The 15561-nt window shown below is 45.2% G+C and overlaps 1 protein-coding gene across 1 annotated transcript in view; it reads right to left on the reverse strand.

Annotated features, from left to right (window-relative positions):
• The window catches only part of MTUS2 (microtubule associated scaffold protein 2), a 482544-nt gene that overhangs the window by 108365 nt on the left and 358618 nt on the right, over nt 1–15561 (reverse strand). The window contains exon 7 of the mRNA XM_076009524.1: nt 6633–6844. Coding sequence (XP_075865639.1) covers nt 6633–6844 — 212 coding nt within the window. The remainder of the gene's footprint in view (nt 1–6632; nt 6845–15561) is intronic.

Here is a 15561-nt window from a genome sequence, read left to right on the forward strand (position 1 = left end):
AGTAGAGACTTTGCTGTCAGAGCCAGAAATAATAGAAAATTATTTCTATTCTGAAGTACACCCCAATATATCCCAAACCTTTTATGGAAATATATGATGAAATAAGAGTGGCCAGGGCCCTGGGGAGGGGCCAGAGAAGGTCGGGTGGCATAGCCTGGTGACGTGCAGTGCCCACCCCGATCTACGGCTGTCTGGCCTGCAGGAAGACTACACTGAATTCTGTATCCCAGAATATCTTCAGGACATGCACTTTTACTACGGACCAGTTTTAACCACCTGCCTACCAGGGGCAAGCCTGCAGACCACCTCTCCAAAGAAGCAAGTGAGGCCCATCTTTCTTCTCTCAATGCATCCGTCTGCCTTCAAGAGTGTGTCATTTAATTAAAAAAAAAAATAAACCATTGATGACAATGCATAAGAAAGAGGATCTGCATAGGAGCAATTAGTTTTTACCTTAGTCAAGTATTTATTTTTATCTTATTATGAAGTTTATATTATCATTAATAAAGCTGGGTTTTTACCAGGCTCTCGTATCAAGGATCTTCCATAAATATTAAGACTTTGCAAATTTTGAGTTTTATTTTCTACCAACCATGATGCTTTGAATTATTGACACCCCAGGCCAGAGGTTCTTATTACATTAAAGAGCTTCTTGGCATAGCTGGGGGAATTCTATCCTCTGATATTGGCAATATTTTGATATTTGGGAGTTGTTCTAAGAAATTCCTTAAGCTAGAGTACTAAGGATAAAAGCAAATGCTCACAGTTCTTCCAGCAAAGCACTGTGGGAGCATTTACTTGTGTGACCCATAACATTCTTTCGGAACGACAACCATTGGAACCATTAATTTACCTTGAATTTACCACTTAGCTAACGTTCCCACCATGTTATGCACCGAATAACTGTCAGAAATGCCAACCTCAGTGCTCACGTTTTCTATAAGCCTTTAGTTATTCAAGATAAAGTTAAGGGAAGAGAAGAGAATTACAGGGCATTGTTTATAAGGGGGAGGGGCGCACAATGCTATTTGTAAATGGCCATTTTTCGGATTTAGGGAGCAACAAAGAGTTTACTGTTTTCTATTCTGATCAGGTGTAATTACAGCTCTGAGAGCTCCCGTCAGTGGGAATATCTCTGAGATACGAAGTCCCTCGGCTGGTGGAAGTAATGGCTTCTCTTTTGCTTTTGGGCAGGTGTTCATCCTGAATTTAAAATCTGAATGCATGAAATGGCCAAAGTAAGCAAGCATTTGTTTTCCAAAAGATCCCACCTCCATCTCTTTCCCTATAACACATTCCCTGCCCTGACCCAAGAGCCGACCCAGGTGCTGTGGAGCATTAAAGATGAGCCAGGGCCGGCTTCCCTGTGAGGAGCTTGTCATGAACAGTCCTCGGGCACACTGAAGGCCCGACTGCAGCACTATACAGCGTATCCATGAAGCAAAAACATTTGTACCCCCTGAACATGTTGAAATTTAAAAAATGATATAAGCAAATTAAAAAAAAAACCAAAAACCACTTCTCTAGTGCCTAGGTCTCTGTTCACAAGCCATTAACTAACTTGCCCAAAGATTAAAGACAGGTAGGGGAAAGCCACTGTGCAGACAGAGGCTCTGGGGGTTCCCTTCCCAGTGGGCTTTCTTTCCTCCTTACCCCACACCCCATACCCCGCTCTCTGTACTGGCTCTTCCAAGGCTCCTTCCCATTCGCAATGCTCAGGTTTCACCTGAGCATGTAGACGGTTTTTTTTTTATGGCAACAGGTTACATATCACCTTAAGTCATTTCCTGTTAGCATGCTGAGTAAATGTTTAACTTGTAGATTATTTTTTCACCTGTTTGGCCCTCATTTCTTTCCTTTTAACGACATCAAAAGCACCTTGAGGGGTGGGGGAGGGAGAGGCAGCACCATAATATAGTGGGAAAACGTGGGCGTTGGATGCGGACTGGACTGAATCTGTATCTTGGCTCCATCATTTTCTAATTATGTTGTCTTCAGAGAGCTACACAATTTCCCTGAGCCTCAGTTTCCCAAAATGGCACACGAGGATAATATCTACACCAGTTAAGGGTTGTTGTGAGGGTTAAAATAAGGCGTGTCAAGTGCCTAGGACATAGTAGATGGTCCATAAACAAGAGCTCTGCTGTTACTCAGGATCCATTTTTAACTTTTTTGAATCCTCCCAGGACTCTTCCGGATGGTAGAGGAAGGGCTGATAAAGATCCTCTGCTAACATGAGTGAACTGAAGTTGAGGGGTCGAAGTTGAGATATATAAAATAATTTAAAAAATGTAACCCTAACTAACAACAATAACAAAACACAGATAAAGTGAGTATTTCAGAATGTTAATAAGTGTTAACTATAGATGATGAGTATTTGGGTGTTATTCTTACTACTCTCCCATATATATATTTTTAATTTGTAATAAAAGGTCAAATAGTAGAAGCTATAAAATATATACACTTTGAGAAGGAAGTCGATACATTGTTAATTTTTTCTTAATATTAAGCTTAGAGAGTCCACAAATGCTTGACATATTAATTTTCATGTCTTTTATGCCTAAACTATTTAGTAATAAATAAAACAATTAAAAACCGTCATCTACTATCACATTCATAAAGTTAATGATAAAAAATGACAAGAATAGATATGAAAAGAATCTTGAATAAGTATAATAAATCTATTAAAAATAAAATGAAAATAAATACATCCTCGCATATAAAACTTGACTCTGCAAAGCAAGGCTCCCCACGTCCTACAGCAGGACGGTGGAAAGGATCATCTCATGAGTTAGCCACCTGGGGACGCCAGAGAGCAGCACGCTCAGGAACCAGAGAGGGAGAAAGCTAGCAACCACTCAACTTGAGCCTGCCTGAGAAGCGCGAGTCCCAGAGAGTCACACTCATCACTACACCACCTGGGGGTCTGGGACCACGGATTTCAGCAGATCTCCCTGGCCTGTGTTGAGGAACATGCCTGGAGCCGGTGCAAGCCTGAGGCGGCTGTTGGCACCTACTCGTGGCAGCTTGGAGTCCCTGGACGCCGGGCTGAGGCTGTCAGAGCTGACAACGTTCACAGCCGCTCTGCGCAGAGCCCTAAAGCACGGGGCAGAAGAGGGAGGTTCTCATCTGGCCTTCTGACTCCTTTTCTCTAGTGATGAGACTTAACTTCGAACGTGTACCGGATGGCATCAGCACACCCGGGAAAAGAATACATACCGTGTTTCCCTGAAAATAAGACAGGGCCTCATATTTATTTTTCCTCAAGAAGACACCCTAGGGCTTATTTTCAGGGGATGTGTCATTTTTTTTTTTAAGTACAGTACAACAATCTACATTTATTCAAATATAGTTTGAAGTCGTCTTCTTCTGGAACATCACCCTAACTCTCCAAACCCTGAACTCCATCCTGAATTTCATGCGACTCTATTTTCTTTAGAACCATTGGCCCCAATCTCTCATGTGGAGCAATAGAGCTCTCATGGGGCGGATGAGAAGGGCTGCTCGTCTTCTTTACCCCTCCAACGAAATGCATGGGTTGTGCAGGTGCGCTGCGTAGCCACGCCCATCACTAGGGCTTATTTTCGGGGTAGGGCTTCTATTGCGCAAATGCTTAGAAATCCTGCTAGGGCTTATTTTATGGGTAGGTCTTATTTTCTGGGAAACATGGTACTAGTGACTGAAGAGCTAGACTAGAAAATTATTTCTATTCTAAAGTACCCCCAGGCCAAACCCTTTACGGACATATACAATGAAATAAGAGTGGCTTGGACCGTGTTTTCACTTTATGCATCTTGTATACATCTTATACATCGTATACATCTTATCCAACTTGAGAGTGCAATCCTTGAGGTAGGTCTTGTATTTCCTTGCATTCAAAAAAGAATGTTTTAGTGAGCATTTGTTCAAAGTGCCTTTTGCCCATTAATTCACTACTTTCTCACAATAACCATGTGAAGACTTATTGCAGATCCTCCCTGAAATGGAGGAAACTGAGGCTCAAAGGTGACTGGTCAGAGGTGACTTAGCCTAGCCTTGGGGGAGACCCACCGAGAGCAAGGGTGTTATTCCTCCTGCTGCTGGTGACGAGGAGCACATAAGGTGGGACTTGCTCGAGATCTCTCTCCTGGGTGGGGGCAGCGATGGGCTGACTCTCAGCTAGCCCCGTGCCCTCTCTCCACTACGCCCTGCTTTGCAGACGGGTACGCTGCAGTGTATTCCTTTAAGGACAGAATTCTGGCAGGGTCGTCTAACCAGAAGAGCAGAGGGAGCCTGCGTTTTCAGGCTGGCTATGTAGGTCATGATTCTGCGTAGCTGGCATGCTCAGCTCTGACCATTTCTCACATGCAACACAGTGCACGGGGTTCCCACAAGAGTGACACGGGGAACCTCAGGTTCTGCAGCCCTGTCACATCAGAGGGCTCCATCACTGGATGAGCCAAGGTTGTTTTGCCTTTATTTTCCCAGGGACTCCACCCATGTCTTAGCTCCCGGTCTAAGTTGGTATTACCAGCAAACCTTCAAATCCATCATCTTAAGCCACATGGCACACATGACAGCCTGCATAAGGGTCACTGATTATGTTCAATTAGAGACTTAAAGAAAAAAAAAAGACATCTTATCTTCTATTTTTTTCTCTTGGGGCTTATCAGGAAAGAAAGAGTAGAGATCAAAAAGACAGAGAAAAGAACACATCGTGTGGGAGGTGAAATGCCGTGGTCATTTCGGAGGCCTGTTTGGAGTGGCTGGTTGTGATGTACTGAAAAGAAAATGAAATTCATGCCCACCATCCATCTTGCAGAAATGTCACACCAAGTGCAGCTGTCGTCGTAGGGAGGTCCAGTGGAGATGCCTACAAATCACCTGCTAGCCTTTGCTGGCCCTCACCGGTCCCTGATTAAGAGCCACGTGCATGCTGCAGAGAAATAAAACGCACGGGCCATGGGCCAACAAGGAATTTTCCTGGGCCATGGAAATACATAAAACTATGGGGAACGGACCCTTAATGTTGGCACAGAAACTCTCTCCCCTGCCAAGGTGCCCCAAGTGCAGTCCCGAACCTCCAATTTGTGAAACACAACACATATTATTGATATATTAATAACATATCTATTGCTGCGTCCATGCACATGCTACCTTTACCAGGCTTTGTTACGGCTCCGTGAATGATGCCTGAAGGGGGAATCCTAGCGTGGGCAGAGTAACTACCTCAACGTGATCACCCAACTTCTGTCAATAACCCCGTTTTCCTCTCCTTACAAAAAGACCTGCCAGTCAGTGGGAAATACACACCCAGCTGACAGACAAAGCACACGCCCTCCTCCTCTAATAACAAACATGCTCCGTCTGTACCGAGGCCAGTCAGGCGTCCTTGGCACCTTAAAGGTGTGTTTGTCACTTTCATTCTCACGGGGGTAGGTGCACAGCCGCTTTGGCCGCTCAAAGTTGATGCCAACACTACCAGACCAGAAAGGGAGCCATGACGTGACTCACATTGGCCATCTCCTGCTGGTGTTAAAATTTGGGTTGTTGGTGGGGGAGGGGCTGAAACCATTGGTAAGGCAGAAATTTCAGAGCTATCTATTCATCTTGTCATTTATTGTTACAACAAATCGATAAATGGCTCCTTTTGCTGAAAGCTTTGAGCAAAAAAGCTAAGAACAAGAATGAGCAGTGCTGGCGTCTACACTGGACGGAAGGGGAGGTGCAGGGCTTCGTAAAGGCCAAGGCGTCCTCCACGCTCCAAGGTTCAGAGGATAAATAAAGGAAGAAGTCAGCAGATATGGGGCCACATACACTCTTGTTTTCTTTTTTAAATTAGCCAGACATTGAGTCAGTCCCCTTTCTTATCTGGAGAGCATTTAGACAGCTTTTTTACTTACTCCCATTTACAGATGGCAGAAGGTCCATCTATGAAACCCCCAATGTGCATTCATAATGTTTAAACATCCAAGGTAAATGCTCATTTTTTTCCCTTAAGACAGCCTTGGCTTCTTCAGGGTCAAGCGCAAATGCCCTCCGACCCCAGATTTCCACCAGCCGCTGTGCCCCGGGGAGGGGTGGGGAGGCTCAGTGCTCGGATGGCCCCAGGAGCCCCAGACATTTTGCTGAGAAGAAACCAACCCTCCCTGCATTTTCAGAAAAAACCGAGGTGCAGGGGGGCCCCGGCCCTACTCCGTTTTGCTCTGAGCGGTGAGCATGGCCGGGAAGGGCCCCAGGCCCGCCACGTTCCCTTCCCCCCAACTGCCGCAGGGACTGCACCGCGGCCCTGTCTCCCTTCCATCTGAAATGAGCAGAAATGTCAGAATCTGGGCATATCTCACCTCGAAAAAATGCCCCACTTTCTTTAAAAATGTTCATATGTATTTTTTTTTTCTTTTTAAGATAATTTTCTCTTTTGGGATGGAGGTTATGAATCATTCTTCCCAGACTAGTGCTTTTCACACTGTACGGCTAAGAGCGGCCCCAGAACATGACAGGGGTTTGTGGGACCTTCTGAAAACCTAAACTCAGCTCGGATCCATACTCAAAACCCAAATGGAAACGCGCGCACACACGCACGCGCACAGGACCACCCCTCCCCTCTCCCCGCAACCCCGAAGCCCCCGGACAGTCCCCAGACCCGGCCTCACCTTTCGAAAGAAATGCTGCGCGGCCACGGCCAGGGCGTCGAAGCCGCGCGCGGCCCTGCCCAGCTCGGCGCGCGCCCGGCCCAGCTGCCGCGCCTGCCGCTCGCAGCGCTCCCGCAGCCGCTGCGCCAGCTGCCGCTCCGCCTCGCGCGCCGGCGCCTCCGGCCGCGGCCCGCACGCGCTCCGGCCCGCCGCGCTCCGCTGCTTCGGGTGGCCTGCAAGAGACAAGGTCCCGTTACCGCGGGGCACCCGGCAGGCACAGAGGTGACAGCGGCCTCTTGCCGCAGAAGGCTCTCCAAGAGCAAGTGGGCGAGAAGGAATTGCCTGTGGTTTGGCATCTTTTTTTTTTAAGAATTGAAAAGAAGAACCAGGCAGGGACTAAAGTTATTGGCTCCAGTTATGGGGCTCTGGGAGCAAGGTTTCGTGCTTGGAAAAAGAATAACAGAAAAAACTGCCAAATTCCTTCCAGCCTTTAATGTTTCTTCTAGGCCGGCTTGGAGAGACTGAAGCGGTTCTCTTTCTTCCTTCCTTTCTTTCCTTCCCTCCTTTCCCTTTCCTCCCTCCCTCCCTTCCTTTCCTTCTTTCCTTCCTTTCCTCTTTCCTTCCTTCCTTCCTTCCTTCCTTCCTTCCTTCCTTCCTTCCTTCCTTCCTTCCTTCCTTCCTTCCTTCCTTCCTTCCTTCCTTCCTCCTTTCCTTTTCCTTCCTTCCTTCCTTCCTCCTTTCCTTTTCCTTCCTTCCTTCCTTCCTTCCTTCCTTCCTTCCTTCCTTCCTTCCTTCCTTCCTTCCTTCCTTCCTTCCTTCCTCCTTTCCTCTTCCTTCCTTCCTTCCTTCCTTCCTTCCTTCCTTCCTTCCTTCCTTCCTTCCTTCCTTCCTTCCTTCCTTCCTTCCTTCCTTCCTTCCTTCCCTCCCTCCCTCCCTCCTTCCCTCCTTCCCTCTTTCCTTCTTTCCCTTTCTTTTCCTTAGAGGGGATTACTCTTTGAAAGTGTTTAATGGAAATAAATGAATAATCCAGAGAGAAGTCAGACTTACAATAACCCAGCAACCTGTGCTTGTGCACCAGAGAGCAACGCCTCGGGCCCCTCTCTCCCTTTAGACCCTGTCCAGTGTCAGGTCCAAGTGACAGCCGATCTCCTCTGCTGCAGAGATTCCTGACTTTGAACTCCTGCAGCACCCATGTCCTGCCACGGTCCCTCCAACATATTCCCACCATGTGACTTCGTGCCACCTGCACGGCCAGGGATCCCGTCCCAGCCACCGCCACCGCTCGCCCTCCAAGGGGACGCGCTGCCCTCGCTCTCGGTCTGCTACCCCGCAGCCAGAACGGCAGGTGCACGCACGGGACACTTCGGGACCCGCGTGGGCCCTCTAGTGGCTTTCCAGTGCAGTGAAAAGCAAGCCCACACATGTCTAAAAGGCATGCTCTTTCCTTCGCCCAGGTAGGTCACCCTGCTAGAGGATGTGACCTGGACACTGACCAGCACGCTCACAAATCAACTTTAATATTTCAAATGTTCTTTCTTCCTCTTGCCCCCCCCAAAAAAATATCAGGGGCAACAAACAGGAAAACGGTAGCCTCTTCAGCACCTGCTATGCAGAGACCCAGCAGAGTAAGGGGCTTGGGAACACACAGGCAGCCTCATCTTTTACAGGGAAAAGCGGCTAATTGTTCTAAATGCTCCTGATTGTTAATTTAATGGTAACCATGCCAATTTTAATTAAACCCGCCTCCTCTTAAAAATTCATCAGAGATTGTGATGTGACCTCACATATGGCATATCTTAAATTATCATGACTTAATGGAATAGCAGAATGTGAAATTATTGCTTGTTAGAAACCGTCCTTATGATAGCAGAGTACATAATAATCCAGAAAATTCACTTGCATGTTGTAGGAAAAATCAATGTTAATATGTATTTCACCTCAACATTCTCAGTACTGGAAACAGCAAAACAGATGTGACTACCAACAAAACCCCACCAACAAAAGGTGAGAGATTTTACTGCCTGCATTAAACTGTAAGATACAGAGTACGAGCTAAGGCAGATGTCTGTTCACAATTACTGTTTGCCATTTTATTGTTGTGGCTGGTGATTTTATAAAACACTCCAGTGCTTTAATTGATGTGTTGGGGTAGCAGGTGCCTGACACTGTTACAATACAGGCACTTCTTCTAGAAATCCAAAGGAAATAATTGAACCTACTTCCAGCTCACTGAATTAAAGCTAACTGGAATCTATGGTATATAGGGTCACCTCTGAGCTGTGGACATTAGTAAGCATTCCCATTGTCATGTATTTTTAGCCATCAGATTTATTTCCGGGTGGGATGCCCCCCCCAAGACCTACCACCTTTCATATCCTCATCATCAGGTTAGAAATTATATTCAATAGAAAATGGACAATATAAAAGGACTCAGTGAAATACGATTCTTGCACTTACTTTGATGTTGGTGTCATTATTATATTGCTTTTACTCACACTCTCAAAACTCCACTGTTGTACTGAATAAGAGTACCCTCATATCTCTACTCCTGGGCCCCCAAACAACTGATGCTCCAAGCTAAGACAGAGGCTCCTCTGTGAATTTTAACTTTTGTGATCAACGCACCAAGTGAAAGTTTAGCTGCTTTGTGACTCCAAACTAGCTTAGGAAACCAACCCTGGTTTGGGACTCACGGTACTCGGTCACTGCCATGGCATAGACCAGGGCTCAGGCCCCAAAGCTGAGACTTTACCGAGGAAAGACTGAGAAACAGGGGTGGTTGTGAGCTCTCTATTGCTTTCACTCAAAAAGGGTCCCGCCATTTTCTAAATACCTCGAATTTAACTTTGCCCAGGACTAATAATCATTTTATTGTCGGTGGCAGTCTTTGGTCTGCGCTAAAGACAGTATTCGTTCTCGTGCTGCCAATCTTTGTTACTGCTCCCACGGTTGACTCCCTGAAGTACTGTCTGTCACCTCCCTTCCTGTCTGCCCACATGTCGCACAGCCCCCAGGGTGGTGCACGTAGACCGCAGCCCAGGTTCATACGCCACCTCCGAGACCGAGAGCTTACGTTGGACGAAGATCACCGACACAGCCAGCGTCACCTGTTTCAGAACAGGTGTTTGCTTTGCTTTCCTCTCTCAAAAGCCAGCACATAGTGAAGCTAAAATGCTATTACGCTTAGAAGTGTGGGGTTAATGGGACAATTCTAAGGCAAACTTCTAGAAGGCAGTGGTCACATGGAGCTCACAGAGCACATGGTGGGCCGTGGGGGGAGAAGTGGTGGTGGTGACCCCCACCCCTGGCCTCTTCCACTTGTATTTCTTGGGAAGATCCCCCATGTAGGCTTTAAATGAAGGGCACGCCATGCCCCCTAAAGACACTTCCAGATGCTGGCATAGTTTGTTGTCACCTCCTTCCCTGTCCCTTGCAGTATTTCTGTTGCTTCTGGGCGGTCTGAGGGTCAAGGCAGCAAAGCAGGCAGGCAGGCGTGCCCCTGACCTCGCTGTGCAGACAGCCAGAGCCACTTCTCTGGGTTTGGTCTCTTCCCAAAGAAGCAAAGCTCTGGTCTCCTACAATGTCTTTCTGATTTCCACCCAGCTGAACTAGGAAAGAAATATTAGTCAATAAAGACCTCCAACACAGGGCTTATCAATGGTTTCAGAGTCTTTAAATAAAGTGAAAACAGAGTAGAATTAGCAGTTGTTTTTTTTTTTACTGACTGGCCCTAGTACACTCCCAGCTGTTAATAAGTCTCGTCCCCAATGCACCTCTTCTGTATGAAATATACGGGCTGAAATACCTGGGCCTAGACAAAGTGATTCCACATGCATGCTTCAAGTCATGTGGTTTGTGGGCACTAAAACTGTTGATGAATTTTATTGAGCGCGTACTCTGTGAATGAGACTGTGCAAGGCACGGCGGGGAGTGCGAAATAACCGGGCCCCATCCTTGCCCTCGGGTGAGCCACTGTCCAGGAGGGGCCACACTGGGTCTGGACCTTGGTCTTCTGATGCCTCGCCCAGGGCTGTTATCACTGAACCACTCCCCAACATCTCTATCTGATCGCACAGGCTAGGGGCATACCCTCAATCTAGAACACTCTCCTGCTGTCTAAAGCTTGCCCCAATCACAATTTCTTTTCAGCCATCCTACTGGCTACATAACTCTGGTTAGGGACAGGTGGAATCCATGCTGATGCTGGGGGCAACTGGCAGCTCAGAGGCCTCTAGGACAAAGCCAGTAGCCTTAACGTCATCTCGAAGGTGAAGGCGAACGGTTCGCGTGCAAAGGCTGAGCGTCGCGTGCAAAGGCTGAGCTCTGGAGAGGACACAGCGCTTGGAAATGGAAAGAAAATATTAAAAATTCATCTGCAGCCATCCAGTTACTACCCAGAGGACTGTAATGGATGGGAAAGCTTGGTTTAATTTTAAAGCTGGAAAGCTTAACGGACACAGTAACAAACAGCGCTGGAACCTGCATATTTGTGACATCGGAGATGGCCCATGACCTTCACAGTGTACGCAGGCAGGGAAATAATGACAGCGTGGGACTGTGGTGGCTTCCCACTTTAAGGAAATGCACTTGATGAGTTCGGTCAACATCCTAACAGCCAGCAGGCCACCCCAGGGAGCACTGGGCTGAGTTCTTTGTGGACTTGCACAGGCTTTATTTTTATTAAACCAATCTAAATTTATTTTGAAAATTTTGCCCAGTGGCACACTATTTTGCTGTGTAGCATTGGCAGTTGTTTGCCGGGGTTGGTTAGTGGTGAGCAAAGGCGAGGAGCAGACTGCACGTGGGTGGCGATTTCCGTCCAGCCAGTCCTAAGGGTGGGAGAGGAAAGGAGTTGCAAACTCGGGCAACACCCAGGCACACATAACTCAGCGAGCAAGTGACCGGCTACACCTTGTAGAAGGGAGAGGCTTATATTTCCCACCTCCAGGAGATTCCTTTCTACTTTGTAGTACAGAAGAAGAGATAAAATAGGAAGTTAAAATCAGGGTTTCCAAATCCAACAGTAAAAAATTTGTTAAGATAATCTACTCTTTAGATAAAACACAATGTGGAATAAAATAGTCTCGTTTTCAGGGAACTTATTATTTACAAGAAGTACAGGTGCTACTTATCAAGGTAAACCTGTACCTCTCCTTCCTCCAAGGGTGAAAAACAGTGGCTTAGCAGTGTTATAGCGACTGCCACATTGTTACGTTAAAAAAATATAGCAGGCTGGAATAAGTGAGATCAGACTTACTTTCTCACCTGAAACTAGCAAAAAAGAAAAAAAAAAAGGTCAAAATATGTAAGAGAAAGGCTTTCAAGACATTAAATGTTAGGCGGCGAAGCGCAGTGATCCTAAGAGTGGGAGAACAAATGAGGTGAGCCTACAGCTGCTTCAGCCTATTGCCTGAACTGACTTTCCAGGCTGTGGTGCAGGTAATCAGGGGGCTCAGGTGGAGATCTGAGGTTTACTTGATTGGGAAAATGGAGCTGGGGGCTCAGGGAGGTCGGGGGTTAGAGTTTACAAGGCAGGGCCCCCGAGAGGGCTGAGCTCCACAGAGAGAGAATGTGGAAGCTCTGAAGAGGCCCTTTGAATTTCCAGGCAAGTTCTGATCAGTGCATGCTTGTGAAGAAAGCGCCCTGGGCTGGGGAAAGAAGCCTGCAAAGGATTAGAGAGTCTTTAGAGTCCACAGAAGGCCAGAAATAGTCCCTGTTCCCTCCAGCAGGAATGGCACACCTCCTCCTTCAGGGGGCACCAGGGAGAGTACTTAGAAGGGTCTTGCCTCAGTAGGATGGTACGATTAGCCTGAGCCTAATTGCCTATCAATCTGCCCAATAAAGCCAAAAAGCAAAATCCAGAATGATCAGATTCTCTCTGAGTAGCATAACTTTATCCAAGAACAAAGCTCAAGAATATTATAGGAATAAAGATATATCTAATGCTAAAAAAGGAAAAATTTATAACGTCCAGCATCTAAAAAAATTCTCCAGCATGCAAAGAAGCAGGGATATACAACCCATAATGAGGAGAGGATGCAATCATTTGAAACTGACCAAGAAATGACACAGAATTAGCCAGGGACGTTAAAACAGTTATTATAACTATATTTCATATGTTTCAAGAAGCTAGAGGAATAACTGAACATGTCAAAGAAAGACAAAAAGACCTTAATAAAAATTCTAGAGAGAAAAACTCCAATGTCTGAGATGAAAAATACACTGGGTGCAACTAGCAGTAGATTAAACACTGCATAAGGAAAGACAATCCTTAGAGTTCACAGAAGGTGAGAAACAGTGACACAGATTTTCATAGCAGCACTACTGATAGCAGACAAAAAGTGGAAACAACCCAAATGTCCATCCACTAATGCATAGATAAACAAAATTTGTTATATTCGTACAACAGACTATTATTCCTTCAAAAAAAGGAGTAAAATACTGGTTCATGCTATAACACGGGTGAGCTTTTGAAACATTATGTTAAGTGAAAGAAGAGGTCTCATATTGTATGATTCCATTTATATGAAGTTTCCAGAGTAGGCAAATCCATAATACAGAAAGGAGACTGGTGGTTTCCAGGGACTTGGTGGAAGGCACTCACTAGAGGGAATGATTGCTAATGGGTACAGGGTTTTTTTTGTGGGGCGATAAAAGTACTCTGCAATTAATGGAGAGGGTCGCATAATCTTGTGAATATACTAAAAACCACTGAAATGTACACTTTAAAAAAGGTGAATTGTATGGTATGTGAAGTATAGCTCAACTAATAAAAGAAGACTGAATAAGGATATCTTGATAGGGCCATTTGAACATGGGGAAATTTTGCTGCCATTTTATCAAAACGCCAGTGCCAAATAGCTGCATCAGAATATCCTGTGTCCCTTTAAAATATGGTCTCTGCTATCAAGAAGGCTGGAGCCATGGAAGGGTAAGAGCTCTGATGCTCAAAGTGTTTCACATGCATCATCACTCATCTTCGTCATAACCTGTAGCATGGATAGGATTTCTATGTTACAGAAGAAGAAACTGAGGCTCAGAGAAGTTATGTAATTTACCCAAGGTCACACATCATCCAATGAATCAGGATTTGAATCCAGTTCAGCCTATCTGTGGCCAAGACAACCTGAAAATGTTTAGAAGGTGCAGGGAAAACGTTTCTGGTAAATGCAGCTAGGAACAAATATTTGCAGGTGCAAGAAGAGAATTGGCAGAGAGGGATGTCACAGAGTTGAGGGAAGGAAAGTGTTTCAGGAGGAAGGGAGGGATCAATAATGTCAAACGCCACAGCGATAAGATAAGGAATAGGACATGTCTATTAAGGCTTAATGAGCAAGCAGTCACTAGTGGCAAGAGCAGGGCCAGTGGAATGGTGGGGGTGGCAGCTAGACGGCAGTGGGTAGAGGAGTCATTTGTAAGCAAAGGGACAGAGACAGGGAAAATGGACAACTCTTTCCCGATCCTGGCTGTACAAACAGGGAAAGAGATGTATCAGACATATAAGGCTCAGGGCAGTTTGTTGTTCTGGTTTGTTTTGTTTTAGGATAAGAGAGGTGACAGAAAATAGAGTCCCTGCCATCATTCAATTTACAGACAAGCAGAGGAGAGAAGTACCCCTCAAATTTACCACCCAGAAATCCTCTCCTAGGCCAGATGTCATTTGAAGGGCCACAGCCTGAGGTGGGTACTAACTGTTCCAGTTGATCTTTGATATTCAGTCATCTGAATGAGTCACCACCAAAAAGGAAGGAAGGACGCAATGATCAGAGCTTGGAAGTAGAAAAAATGTACCTCCTGGATCTCTCTATCCTGGTTATGTGACATTTCCAGGTTGCCATTCTTTAGGGCTAGCTTAAAATCCACCTGTGTCAAGCAAAGTTCTAAGCTGCCCCTTCATGTACATACCCTGCTGCTATGGACTGTTTGTGTCTCCTCGAAATTTATATATTGAAGCCCTAATCCCCAATGTGATGGCATTTGGAAGCAGGTTATGAGTGTGAAGCCCTCATGAAAAGGAATAGGAATAGAATATAGATAGCTAACGTATGAAAAAGGAGATAAATGGAATCATGAAACACTACTCAATGCAAAAGAAGGCAGTAAAAGAGAGAGAAGAGAAAAAAGAATATTTGGGTTAAATAGAGAATATGGCAAGATGGTAGATTTAATCCCAATTAAATTAGTAATAATATCAAATATATATCAAAGGCAGAGATTTCAGACTGGGTAAAATGCAAGACCCAATTATATACTGCCTATAAGAAACCTACTTAAAGAAACAAACAGATGAAAAGGTGAAATACGAAAAGAGATTATACCATACTGAAACTAATAGGAAGCTGGAGTGGCTCTATTAATGAGTAAAAATTTCAGGAAAAAGACTATTACCAGGGATAAAGAGAGTCGTTTCATAATGATAAAGTGGATAATTCATCAAAACAGTAAACTAAAAATTTATGTATGTGATAGTAGAACTTCAAAATATAGGAAAGAAATGCTGACAGAATTGAAAGGAGAAACAGACAAGTCCACAATTATAGTCTGAGATTTCAAACCCTTTCTCAGCTACTGATAGCACATGTAGACAGAAAATCAGTAAGAGCATAGAACAGTTGAACAATGCTATCAACCAACTTGACCTGTGACATTTACAGAACACTCCACATAGGAACAGCAGAATAGACATCGTTTTTAAGTATGCATGAAACATTTACCAAGATAGACCTTGTTGTGGGTCATAAGACAAGTCTTGATAAATTTAAAAGGATTCAAGTCATCTGTGACATAATAAGAGATATATATTTGGTCTTTGCCCCCAATTTCTGACACTGATTTCCAAAAACTCTCGTAATTTCTTGTGATATGGGCATTTGGAGAATCTTTTGTTCTAATATTTGGTTTTGATCCCAGATGATTGACACAGAGCTCCTAAATCCCTTAGCATTCCCTG

The sequence above is a fragment of the Microcebus murinus genome, chromosome 13, assembly GCF_040939455.1.
Source record: "Microcebus murinus isolate Inina chromosome 13, M.murinus_Inina_mat1.0, whole genome shotgun sequence".
Taxonomy (NCBI): Eukaryota; Metazoa; Chordata; class Mammalia; order Primates; family Cheirogaleidae; genus Microcebus; species Microcebus murinus.